This window comes from Oratosquilla oratoria, chromosome 27, assembly GCF_046742065.1.
Source record: "Oratosquilla oratoria isolate Oo_2021 chromosome 27, ASM4674206v1, whole genome shotgun sequence".
NCBI classification, from domain to species: Eukaryota; Metazoa; Arthropoda; class Malacostraca; order Stomatopoda; family Squillidae; genus Oratosquilla; species Oratosquilla oratoria.
In genome coordinates this window covers 8,856,262-8,868,761 of record NC_134803.1, presented here as the reverse complement: position 1 = coordinate 8,868,761, position 12,500 = coordinate 8,856,262, and the positions used below count along the sequence as shown (strand labels likewise).

The 12,500-nt window shown below is 40.6% G+C and overlaps 1 protein-coding gene across 3 annotated transcripts in view; it reads left to right on the top strand.

Moving 5' to 3' along the window:
* LOC143039883 (putative inactive carboxylesterase 4) overlaps window positions 1-12,500 on the top strand; it is an 84,160-nt gene that overhangs the window by 30,487 nt on the left and 41,173 nt on the right. For all 3 annotated transcript variants that reach the window (XM_076210200.1, XM_076210201.1, XM_076210199.1), the window contains 3 exons: window positions 4,338-4,490; window positions 4,751-4,895; window positions 7,283-7,468. In XM_076210200.1, the coding sequence (XP_076066315.1) occupies window positions 4,338-4,490; window positions 4,751-4,895; window positions 7,283-7,468 (484 nt within the window). The remainder of the gene's footprint in view (window positions 1-4,337; window positions 4,491-4,750; window positions 4,896-7,282; window positions 7,469-12,500) is intronic.

Sequence of the window (12,500 nt, the reverse complement as noted above, 5' to 3'; positions counted from 1 at the left end):
ATAAGCTAATTCCTCTGTAGTTTGCACTTTCTTGTTTTGACCTTTTCTTCTGTATTGGCACACTGCTTGAGAATAATTTAACTTTATCTAGTATCTCTCCTCCTTTTGATCATTATGTAGCAATACAGCCGTAACCGATTGTTTTATCATTCTTTGTTTTTGTATTGCTCTTCTTACTTCTAGTGCTGTTGGTGGTTGTACTTCTTCAATGTTTCCAAAGTCTTCGTCTTCTTCCAATGGCTTTTTGTGGATTAACATAAGAATGAAGGAGACTGCAAGAGACCCCAAGGCAAACGCTAGGCAGTTCCCTCATTCTTTCATTACTTATTCCTGCTGATGTAGCAACCGGCTGTCTGCATTTCTAATTGTTGAACTTATCATCCTTCTTGTCTTTTTTTTCTAAGATTTGTTGCCATTCTCCTCTTCTCTTTCTGGAATTTCCTAAATGCACCATTGCTCTTATCACCACCATTTTTCCTTCGTCTTTCTGCACTCATAACTAGTTTTTCTACATTCTTTATCATACCAATTCTCATTCTCACACCAATGTTTGCCTCCTATGCTGATCCATTGATTATTTCTACTATCCTTCCAAGCCTGTTATCAATGTCTTGCTATTCTTCTGTTATGAAAAAGAATCCTGAACTTACTCGAAATTTGCACTGATATAACGTCTTTGTCTCCTCTCGATATCAAAATTCTTTGGAGGTTTATTTTAATAATTATTTTCAATGTCGAGTTTCACTTTAATCTTTGCTACCACCATAATATGATTTGAATCGCATTGAGTGCCATAAAAGCTTATGATATCCATCAATGCACTCTTATGTTTTCGATATATTAAGAAATGGTCTATTGGTTTGTGATGTGTCCTTCATGCGATACTCAGGTCTACTTGTGGATATCCGTGTATGGGAAGAAAATAATTCATAATATCAAGTAATTTATCAAGGTAAAAGAGGTTAGTCTTGTCCCACTTTAGTTAGAAGTTTCCTGCAGATTCTACTTAAGCACTGGAAAAAAAATCCCAAAATTGTTGCTTCTCTTAATTTTTTTTAGTGTTTCTAATGTAAAATTTTGCGCTGGTTCCAAATATGTCCTTGTTTTTCTTCTACCATAGACTATTTTAGTGATATAGAAAATTATACTAATATGAAGAAATGTATGGGGTACGGAAAACTCACAATTGTCGCTTACAATTTTCCTTTTTTCAGGTTTATATGATAAATATTGACTTTCTTGACTATGGCTACAAGAGGATCCAGGAAATAATCAGATTCATTCTGTTATGTGTGTGGTTTTTATGTTGGACCTAAGAATGTATAACATAAAACTGTGAAAGTTGCGAAGTACTGGATTGCTTATAGACTGTACTTTGGAATGAGTATCAATCAATCAATCAATCAATCAAATCAGCCATCCTGAGTCCACTGCTGAACAAAGGCCTCCTTCATAGCATTCCATGAATTACACGACCGTGCCATCCTCTGCCACGTTACTCCTGCAAACACCATGGGCCCCTCATGTGATATGTGGAAGTTATCGATCAAATTTAGATGCACGAATGAAAGGTGCAAGAAAAACAATGTCATTTGTTGTGCCGAGAGTTTGGCGAGAGCCAAAAAATCATCACGATGATTGCAACTTTTGCATGATTGACATATCGAAGTACAGGAAAGCTAAGGGAAGAAAATCTCTTTCATATCCCAGTATTTTATCCTCTATTGCACCTGTGTCACACGATGATACCTTACTGGTTCCACGGCCACCAGAAAATGTATGTAAATCTTACCAAAATTTAAACTATATTCTTTGTAACAATAAATATTGAAATCTCCCAAACATTTAGCTATTTTTTCTTGTAATGCGATTACACATGCAATTCATATTTATGTTCCAGTTGAGAAATGCACTTTTTCAAGCAGAGGATATAATAGAGGTCTCATAAAGAGAGTGGGAAGGTTGTGACAATGAAGAAATGGATGGAAATTTTGAGCCAAGACTCAGCACCCGCCCACACTTTCCAAATCACCGTGAACTGGATGAGCTCATCAGGGACTTGGGCCTCACTAAGCCAGGAGCTGAGCTTTTAGCATCCAGACTGAGTAAATGAAATCTGTTGAGGGAGGACTAGATCAACAGTACACAGGAAGCGCCATGAGGAATTCGAAGTATACTTTGATATAAGTGAGGATCTCTGCTTCTGCGAAGATATTAATGGTTTATTTACAGCTATTGGAATTGATCATAACCCTGAACAATGGCGATTGTTCAGAGATAGTTCTACAAAAAACCTCAAAGCTGTTTTGCTATATAATGGGAATCAGTATCCATCCTTGCATATCGCATACTTGGTACAGATGAATGAAGAATATGACAATGAAAAAAAGGGTTCTCGAGAAGGTAAACTAAGATGAGTTTAAATAGAATGTTTGTGGTGATTCTAAAATGCTCGCCTTCTTACTTGGATTACAGGGCGGGTACATCAAGTTTCCATGGTTTCTTTGCCTATGGGACAGTCGGGCTGATAATGAGCATTACCAGAAAGTGAAGTGGTCCTCTCGGGATGACTTGCAGCCAGGAAAATTCAGTGTTATTAGACAGCCTCTTGTAGAGCTTGTCAAAGTATTGCTACCCCCACTTCATATAAAGCTTGGTTTGGTCAAACAGTTTGTGAAATCATTAGATCATGGTGGAAAAGTATATCAGAGGCCAAAGTTAAGGGTGGTATATTTACTGGTCCGCAAGTAAGGAAAATGTTGAAGTCAATGCAACTTGAGAATGCAATGAGTGATGTCGAAAGAGAGGCGTGGTGTGCATTTCGAGGTATAGTTAATGGATTCCTTGGTAATAATAAAGACCCAAACTACAAGCAGCTCGTAGCAAAACTTTTGGAAAGTTATAAGAACTTAGGATGTAGAATGTCATTAAAGGTGCACTTTTTGCATTCACATTTGGACTTTTTTTTTTTTTTTTTTTTTTTTTTTTTTTTTTTTTTTTTTTTTTTTTTTTTTTTTTTTTTTTTTTTTTTTTTTTTTTTTTTTTTTTTTTTTTTTTTTTTTTTTTTTTTTTTTTTTTTGTGAAAACTTGGGAGGAGTGAGTGAAGAGCATGGTGAGAGGTTCCATCAGGACATTGCTGCAATGGAGAAAAGATACCAAGGAAGATGGGACACTGCTATGATGGGAGACTATATATGGTCACTGGTGCATAAAGATCAAGGAGCTCACAGTAGGAAATCACGCTCATCAGTGCATTTCTAGCGGGATCTTATAACCGTATCACATTTTCTCATTAGTTTAAAAAGGGAATACAAGGACAAAATATCAGCTACTATTTATACATAATGTTATGCTAAATATAGTGTACTATCGTAGTTTATTTTATTTTGCATATAAAACCTCAATTATCTTTTGAAATATCGATGCTATGCAATTTTCAATGGTATTTCTAAACCCAGGAGAGAAAATAACCTTAGAGACTCTAAGGACATTTAAAGAAACAAAACTAGTGTTACCCACTGTAGCCTAGTTGGTGTAGTGTGTCTATCTCTCCTCCCACCTTTGTATTCAAATCTCCTAAAACCACTCTGATGCCATGGCTCTGACACCCGTTTAACACTCTTTGCAGATCACGGTAGAAGATATGTTTTTCTGTATCAGCAGCATGTTCAGTAGGGGCGAAGCAATTTATCATGCATATGTTAAGCTAATTTCCTCGAAAATTAATTTTGGCTGCCCTATTCTGCCTCAAATTCTTCAATTGCGTTCATTAAGCTGTCCTTTACACAAAAACCTGCTTCTATTTCATGTAGTTTATTTGTATCTTCACTGTAGAACATTTCATACTCTCCTATTTTGCCTTTCTTAGTGCTCGGCCATCTACTTGTACAAATGTCACATCTATCCTATATCTTATAAGATCCTCGTTGGCTACTATTGCACATCTAGTTCTATACAAACTTCTAACGTTCCATGTATAAAATTTAAGAGAATTCTTCCAGGTCCATAATTTCGTTTGCACCTGGTCGTCATAAAAAAAAAAAAAAAAAAAAAAAAAAAATGCCGTTCGTCCAAGGTTGAAAGGCTTCGAAAACTAGATCGTTGTTTACAGGATTTGGTAGTCAGCCCATCACCCAACCCTTTCCAATTTATCCGGGCTTGGGAACGGTTTGATTGGCCATATATGACGAAAGGTGACTGTCATCGCAGTGGTCTTTGGTCTGATTAGGAGAGATCAGAATATTCTCCCACTCAATAAAGACCTTCCTCGGAATTGATTGGTCACCTTATTGAGAATATAAAGCTGCCTCATTGCACGTCGTTTTTTCTCGCTTCAGGATCCCGAGCCAGCTGTAGGGTGGGATGGAATTCGAGATGCTTCGTCGTATCCACCTCGGTGCATTCAGCAACCCCTAGTCGACTGCATGGACAGTCAGTACTTCGTCTCAGGCCAAGAAGACTGTCTCTACTTGAACGTGTACACGCCAAAGGTAAGACTAATCAACTCAAAGATTTTTTTTTTTTTGGGGGGGGTAATGTCCTTTCCACTACTGCTACTGTGTTTTTTCTTACTTCGCTATCTTGTAAAACTGTTTCAACAATTTTGTTTCTTTTCCTCCCGTTAGTACAGAGACAGCTCCTCAGATGAGTAAAATTGTTTCTCTCCTAAAAAAATGTCAGAAATTAATTCCTCCTATGTGCTAAGTAATATCATAATAAAAAATGTAAACCATCTTCCTTGAATGAATAGGTCTCTGTTCGATCACAACTACCCGTGATGGTCTTCATCCACGGCGGAGGGTTTCAGTCCGGTGAAACGTACTCATATCCTCCGCACGTCCTCCTCGATCGAGATGTAGTTCTTGTAGTACTTCAGTACCGAGTCGGCCCGTTCGGTAAGTCATGCGTGATCTCTGTTAGTACAGTAACACAATGACCTTGTTCGCCCGTAATACTATAAAATAATGTTAGGGTGGTTCATTAACCCTTATGCTGGTATCACACTATGCGGCGGCGCCGGATGCGGCCAATTTATGGGCAAATTCAATTAACTTAATAAAATCACCTGGCGACAACCAGAACTTTATAAAACTAACATTATCTCTCCTTGATTATAATACTATTATATCCTTTCGAGTCTAATGACACATAAGGAATGATATGCTATGGCCAACAACAAGCCACAACGGCGGTGCCGGATAGTGTGACACTGCAGGCGTCAACGTACATGCCAGAGCTCTCCACCTGGGATATTTCTCAAAATGTAAATATAGTTCACACAATAACTCCCGGAGTACTTATCAGAAAGATATGACTGATGTATATTCATATACCCAAGGATGTTTATTTGGGTCTTTAAGGATCTAAAAAAGGCTTATGTCAGGGTGGACAGGAAGGCACTGTGGGAAGTATTGCAGATATATGGGATAGAAGAGGGCTGTTAAGAGCAGTCAAGAGTTTTTACGAGAGTAATAGAGCCTGTGTTAGAATAAGAAATGGAGAGAGTGAGTGGTTTGAAGTAAAGGTGGCATTTCACCAGGGATGTGTTATGTCGCCTTGGGTGTTCAATTTGTACATGGATGGGGTGGTGCAAGATATAAACACAAGGGTAATAGGACGGTGTTTGGAGATGGTTAAAGAAAATAGAGAATAATGGGAGATAAGCGAGTTGTTGTTTGCTGATGACACTGCGCTTGTAGCAGGATCAGAGGAGGGATTATGGAAGTTAGTGACAGAGTTTGGGAAGGTGCGTGAAAGAAGGATACAGGATAGGAGGAAAGCTTCTAGGAGCTGTCAAGAGTTTTTACGAGAGTAGTAGAGCATGTGTCAGGATTAGAAATGGAGAGAGTGAGTGGTTCGAGGTAAAGGTGGGACTTCGTCAAGGATGTGTTAGGTCGCCCTGGCTGTTCAACTTATACATGGATGGGGTGGTGCGAGAGGTAAATGCAAGGGTGGCGGGACAGGGATTGGAGATGTTTAAAGAAATGGAGAAAAGTGGGAGGTGAGCCAGCTGTTGTTTGCGGACGACACTGCGCTTGTAGCAGGATCAGAGGAGGGATTGAGGAAGTTGGTGGCAGAGTTTAGGAGAGTGTGTGAAAGAAGAAAGTTGAAGATAAATGTGGGTAAAAGTAAGGTGATGAGATGTACAAGGGGAGAGGGTGGCAGCAAATTCGAAGTGAGTATTAAGGCAGGAAGACTGGAGAAAGTGGATAGCATTAGACACTTGGGTGCGAATGTGTCTGTAAAGGGAGGAGTGGAGATTGAGGTAGAATGTAGATTGAGAGAAGCAAGTAAATGCTTTGGGGGATTAAAATGTGTAATGAGAAATAGACATTTGGAAATGGATGCTAAGAGGAGATTGTATGAAGGAGTGATTGTGCCGACAGCACTGTATGGGGCAGGAACATGGAACATATGAGAGGAAGAGGAAAAGAGTTTAAATGTGTTTGAGGTGAAATACCTGAGAAGTATTATAGGGGTTACTAGGCTGGATAAAGTGAGAAACGAGGAGGTAAGGAGGAGAGGGGGGTTGTAAAAGGAGTTGGGAGATAGAGTTGATGAAAGGGTATTAGAACGGTTTGGACACATGGAAAGAATGAGTGAAGAAAGATTAGTAAAAGTGGCGTAGAAGGAAGAGGTGGATGAAGTGATCATGAAGGGGTGACCTAGGATGAGATGGATGGATGGTGTAAAAGGGACATTGGGAAAGAGGGGAATGTCTGTTGAGGAAGGACGGGAGAAGACAGAAGATAGGGGTTGTGTATGGATGATGCTGTGATGCATGAAAGGGAGTTGGCGGGGGTTGGGGGTGAGCGGGGTATGTGTGAATGATATTTTGACGGAGCCCGAAGGGATTTTTCCCCGTCTTTTCTTTTTCTGCATGAGGGGATGGAGTAGAGGGTCGCTGATTAATGAAGCAGCCTTGCTGTGGATGCGCTGTGTCTTGCTGCACTACTTCTGACCTAGGGGAGTGGGCGAGATGCAGGGATGACTCGTCATCCAGGAGGAGCCAAGAAAAGAGGGAGGGATGAGTGATGAATGGAAGTGGAGTATTTGGAGATGAAATGGGTGGGAGTGGATTTATGCCTTTGACTTTGGCTACCTCCCTTGTAAGGAGGAAAAAGCCGTGGGTATATGTATGTATATCTAACGAATCGTGCATACGTCAATAAAAACGTATGTGTACATTTTGCTCATAACTTGCGGATCTCAAACATCGAAAGATTTTCTCATGTGGCTCTTACACTGAAAAAAAAAAAAAAAAAAAAAAAAATGTTCTAAGGTTTCCTGTCGACGGAGGACTCCGTGATCCCGGGGAACTTCGGGCTCAAGGACCAGACGCTGGCGCTCCGTTGGGTCCAACAAAACATTGGGTTCTTCGGCGGCGACCCTGACAGGGTGACTATCTTTGGCCAAAGTGCTGGAGGTGCCAGCGTCCATTACCAGATGCTCATCCCGGAGGCAAAAGGTCAGTGCTGGTTAGCATCTAGGATTCATAGTTTCATCGATCATGTAAGCTCATATAAAAAATGTCAAATAATTATTGTTCAAATGCTTGTGCTCACTGGCGTCTCCAGTTGTACTAGTTTAAAGTTATTGTGAAGACATCATAGGCAAATTAACTGTTTTGTATTTCCTAAATGAGTGAAGCGGTCATATGTTACAGTGAGGGAAAGTGAAGAAATATTAATCTCTTCTGTCGGGAAGCATGACGCAAAAGCGGGACTATGAAATTAGTATTACAAAAAGTAAGATTCTAAAAGAAGGAAAATTAAAGGAGAGGAAAGAACCAATCAAATGATATAGATCGTATCTCTCTCTCTCTCTCTCTCTCTCTCTCTCTCTCACACACACACACACACACACACACACACACACACACACACACACACACACACACACACACACACACACACACACACACACACACACACACACACATATATATATATATATATATATATATATATATATATATATATATATATATATATATATATATATATATATATGCAATATAACCACAGGAGAAGAGAAACTTGTAGACGGTAAGTACTTTCGTATATTATATCTTCAGACAAAGGCAGATGCAAGGGTGTTTAAATACAAAAATAGGGAGAGAACGCGGGTATAGAGGAACAGCAGTGGGGGAGGGGAGACTACACAGATGGGGAAGGGGCATGACCTTACCTCCCTTGCTTCGACCTGAATACATGTGGTGTGAATGTAGTGCATGTGGTGTGGACGGAGACTGGAGAAGAGATTGCACGGGTGATAAATGAGATATTTTTGGAACGGGGCCCAGTGGATGAAATCCTGATGGACGACGGCACAGCATTTCGGTCGGAGGCGCTGAAACGCATGTTGGACAAGTGGAACACGAGATGCTTCTCCCAGGCAACTTACCGACCAAGCGGAAATGGGATAATAGAACATCATCGTGCGATTAAGACCATCACCGAGAAGGCGCGAATACTACCGACGGAGGCAGTTTGTTGGTATAACATGTCCCCCAGAGGGGGCCGAGACTACCGGCCAATGCTGAAGAAAACCTCACCTCAGTGTAGGTGGGGGAGGAGGTATGGCTAAGGCCAAAGGATAGGAAGTGCACGTCACAGTGGACGAGAGGTATAGTGACGGAGGTGAATTCGCGGAACAACGTCTCTGTCGAGGGAGTGCCGCGGCATATCTTGGATGTTCGGAGTGTGGTGAGTGAAGAAGAAGACGGAGAGGAGAGTCACGGAGTGACGGCGAATGAGGGGGCGGTGTCACGGAGACCCCACCGCGACAGGCGTCCCCCAAAGTGGCTACAGGACTACGAAGTAGGAGATGAAGGAGACGAAGAGTAGGTTGATCTCGAGATCAAGAGGGTGTGTGGCGTGAATGTAGTGAATGTGGCGCGGACGGGGACGGGCGGTTGGCACCCCCGGTGTGTGTGGGTGGGGTGGGGGGGTCAAAGGGAATGCCTGCGCGTCGGCGTGGGTCGGCAGTACCAATCAAGGACTGCGGGTGTGTGGAGGTGTGAATGTGAGTGTAAGGGAGGAAGATCCACCAAGGAAGGGAGGGGTTAGTATTAGAAGTTAGGAGATAGGGAAATTAGCTTAGGGACTATGCTGTGTGTGTTCAAAGGAAGATTAATGACTGACCCAGAAGCAACCACAGGAACAGGATTCTCAACCACAAAGCAAGTAAGCACCACAACACATATTGTTTAATCTGACGGAAACCTTTTCGTCATCAAACCGGTTAACAATTTGTCACATATTTGTAATGTCCATAGCTTAGATTTACATTTCTACCAAAAGTGCCTGAGATTAAACATAATTCAATCACGTTTCTCTCAGGTAAATTCCTTGGTTTTGCTGAGATTGTAGCCCTAAACCAATCAATATGATGGTTATTTGAGGATTTATGATGAAACAAAACATTGTTTTCTTGGACAGACCTTAAACAATATTTATGTTGGGAAATCCTTGTTTCCAATTTTTCCCCGTTTGTTCAATATAAAACTTATTAGAGAACACATCGAGAGACATAATTTAATTTGTGACACACAGCATGGTTTCTCCAAGGATAAGTCATGTGTGACTAATCTTCTATCCTTTTACACTAAAGTATATAAGGCGTCAGACAACAATGATAATTACGATTTTATTTACCTTGACTTTAGCAAAGCGTTCGATAAGGTGCCACACCAGAGACTACGAAATAAAATCAAAGCCCATGGCATAAGAGGGAAAGTGTTAGAATGGATTAGAGCTTGGATTAGTAACAGAAAACAGTGGGTCACCATAAATGGAGTAAAATTTAGGTTTTGGATCCCTTGTTGTTCATCATTTACATAAACGACTTAGACGACGGGATAAATAGTGATGTTAGTATAGTAAGTTTGCGGACGACACTAAAATAGGACGCCTAATTAGGTCAGGAGACGACGCAGAGATTCTGCAGGATGATCTTAACAAATTGTTCACATGGTCGGTGAAATGGCAAATGAACTTCAATATCTCTGAGTGTAGCGTGTTAAACGTAGGGCTACACAACCCAAAAATAGATACAGCTTAGATAACACGCTTTTAGAGAAAACTGAGTGCGAGAGAGACTTGGGAGTTCTAGTGTGTCCGGACCTTAAAACCAGGAAACAGTGCATTAGCGCCAGGAATAAAGCTAACAGAGCATTAGGTTTCATTGCTAGGACGGTAACAAATAGAAGTGCAGAGGTAATTATCAAACTCTATCTAGCGATAGTTAGACCATCCTTGACTATGCGGTACAGTTTTGGTCTCCGTCCCATAGAACGGACATCAATTCACTAGAATAATTACAGAGAAGAATGACCAGAATGATACATGGACTCAGAAATTTACCTTACGAAGAAAAGCTTAGGCACCTTAACTTACACTCTCCGGAAAGACGCAGAGTGCGGGGTGATCTAATTGACGTGTTCAAGTGGATCAAAGGCTTTAACAAGAGTGATGCAAACAAGGTCATCATATTACAACAACAGGGCAGGACTCGCAGTAATGGATTTGATTTGAAGTGGACAAATTTAGATTTAAGAAGGAAATAGGCAAGAATTGGTTTACTAATAGGGTGGTCAACGAATGGAATAGACTAAATAACCATGTAGTGAGCGCTCAAATCATCAGTTGTTTTAAGAAACGGTTAGACAACTTTATGGATGGGGATGACAGGTGGTGACGGATATGGAGCTGCCTAGTGTAGGCCTTATGGTCTCTTGCAGTCTCCTTCATTCTTATGTTCTTATGTTACAATCTTTGCAAGGAATTTTATACACTACCCCGTTGTTATTAGGCGGGTTGTTTTTAATTAAGGATCTTTTTATTGTGTTGTAGTATTTAAATGCTATTTCTGCCTTGCTTTGTCTGAAGATACAATATATAGTACTTACTGTCTGCAAGTTTCTCTTCTTCTGTGGGTATATTGCATAATTCGTTTCACGATCATATGAAAGCCTGCATATATATATATATATATATATATATATATATATATATATATATACATATATATATATATGTATATATATATAAGTATGTATAGTAAGTGGAGAGATACGTTAAAGGGTAGAGGAGGGGAAGGAGGAGTCCTCAAGGATGATGTGGATGAAAGGAGATGTGGGTTTTTGTAAGTGCATATGGGCCTGGTAGTGAGACGACTGTAGAAGAAAGGGAGGCTTTTTGGATAGATTTAAATGAGTGCATAGAGGGATTAGGGAGTAACGTCAATGTAGTAGTACTGGGAGACCTTAATGCTAGGGTAGGAAATGAACCAATTGACTGAGTGGTTGGGAAATGTGGAGTTCCAGGAAAGAATCGTAGTGGAGAGTTGATGGTGGAGATGTGTCTAGAAAGAGAGTTGATGATAGCAAATACAGTGTTTAGAAAGAAGGTCAACCATAGGTACACATGGGAGAGGGTGGTGGATGGAAGGGTAGTAGATAGAGCGTTAATGGACTATGTATTGGTAGATAGGACTATAATAGGAAGAGTTAAGGATGTACATGTGTTAAGGGGAGAGAGAGGGAGAATATCAGATAATTTTTTTGGTGGAATGTAAGTTGAGAGTGGAGGATAGATGGAGAAAGAGGAAAAGGACAAAAGGTAGGGAGGTGCTTAGAGTGAGCTCTTTAAATGAAAATGAAAAGGAGAAGGAGTACAAGAAGAAGCTAAGAGAGGAGTGGGAGGGAGTGGAGGATAGGGTAGAGCTAGAAGTGGAGGAGGAATGGGGATGGTTCAAGGAGGGAGCCACAAAGTGTGCAAAGATGGTGTGTGGAACAAGAAGGACGGGAGGAAATAGAAGGAAGGGAAGTGAATGGTGGGATGAGGAAACAAAGAAGGTTGTAGAAGAGAAGAAGCGAGCTTTCACAGATTGGTTACAAAAGAAAAGAAAAGAGAAGTAAAATAAAAGGTAAAGGAGGCAAAGAGGAGAGCAGGTGTGAAATGGGGTAAGAGTATGACAGAAAATTTTGAAAGTAATAAAAAGATGTTTTGGAAAGAAATTAAGAGAGGAAGAGGAGGCGAATCAAATAGAGAAGAAAAAGTAAAAGGTGCAGATGGAGATATGATAATGGAAGAGAAGGCAGTAAGGGGAAGATGGGTAGAATATTTTAGGGAGTTGCTAAATGTGAAGGAGGATAGGGAGGGAAAGATAGTTGCAGTGGGAAATGCTAAGAAAATGAGAGTGATGAGTGAGGAAAATGGAAGAGAAATAAGGAAGGATGAAGTGAAGGCAGTTCCACTTTACAAGGGAAAAGGGGACAAGTGTGAGTGTAGCAGTTTCAGAGGGATCAGATTGTTAAGTGTAGTTGGGAAGGCTTATGGGAGGATCTTAATTGAGAGGATTCGGAGAGGAACAGAGGGAGTAATTGGTGAGGAACAGTGTGGATTTAGGACAGGCAGAGGTTGTGTAGATCAGATATGTGAGAAAGCTATAGGATAAGGTAAGGATGTTTTGGGGGCTTTTATAGATCTGGAAAA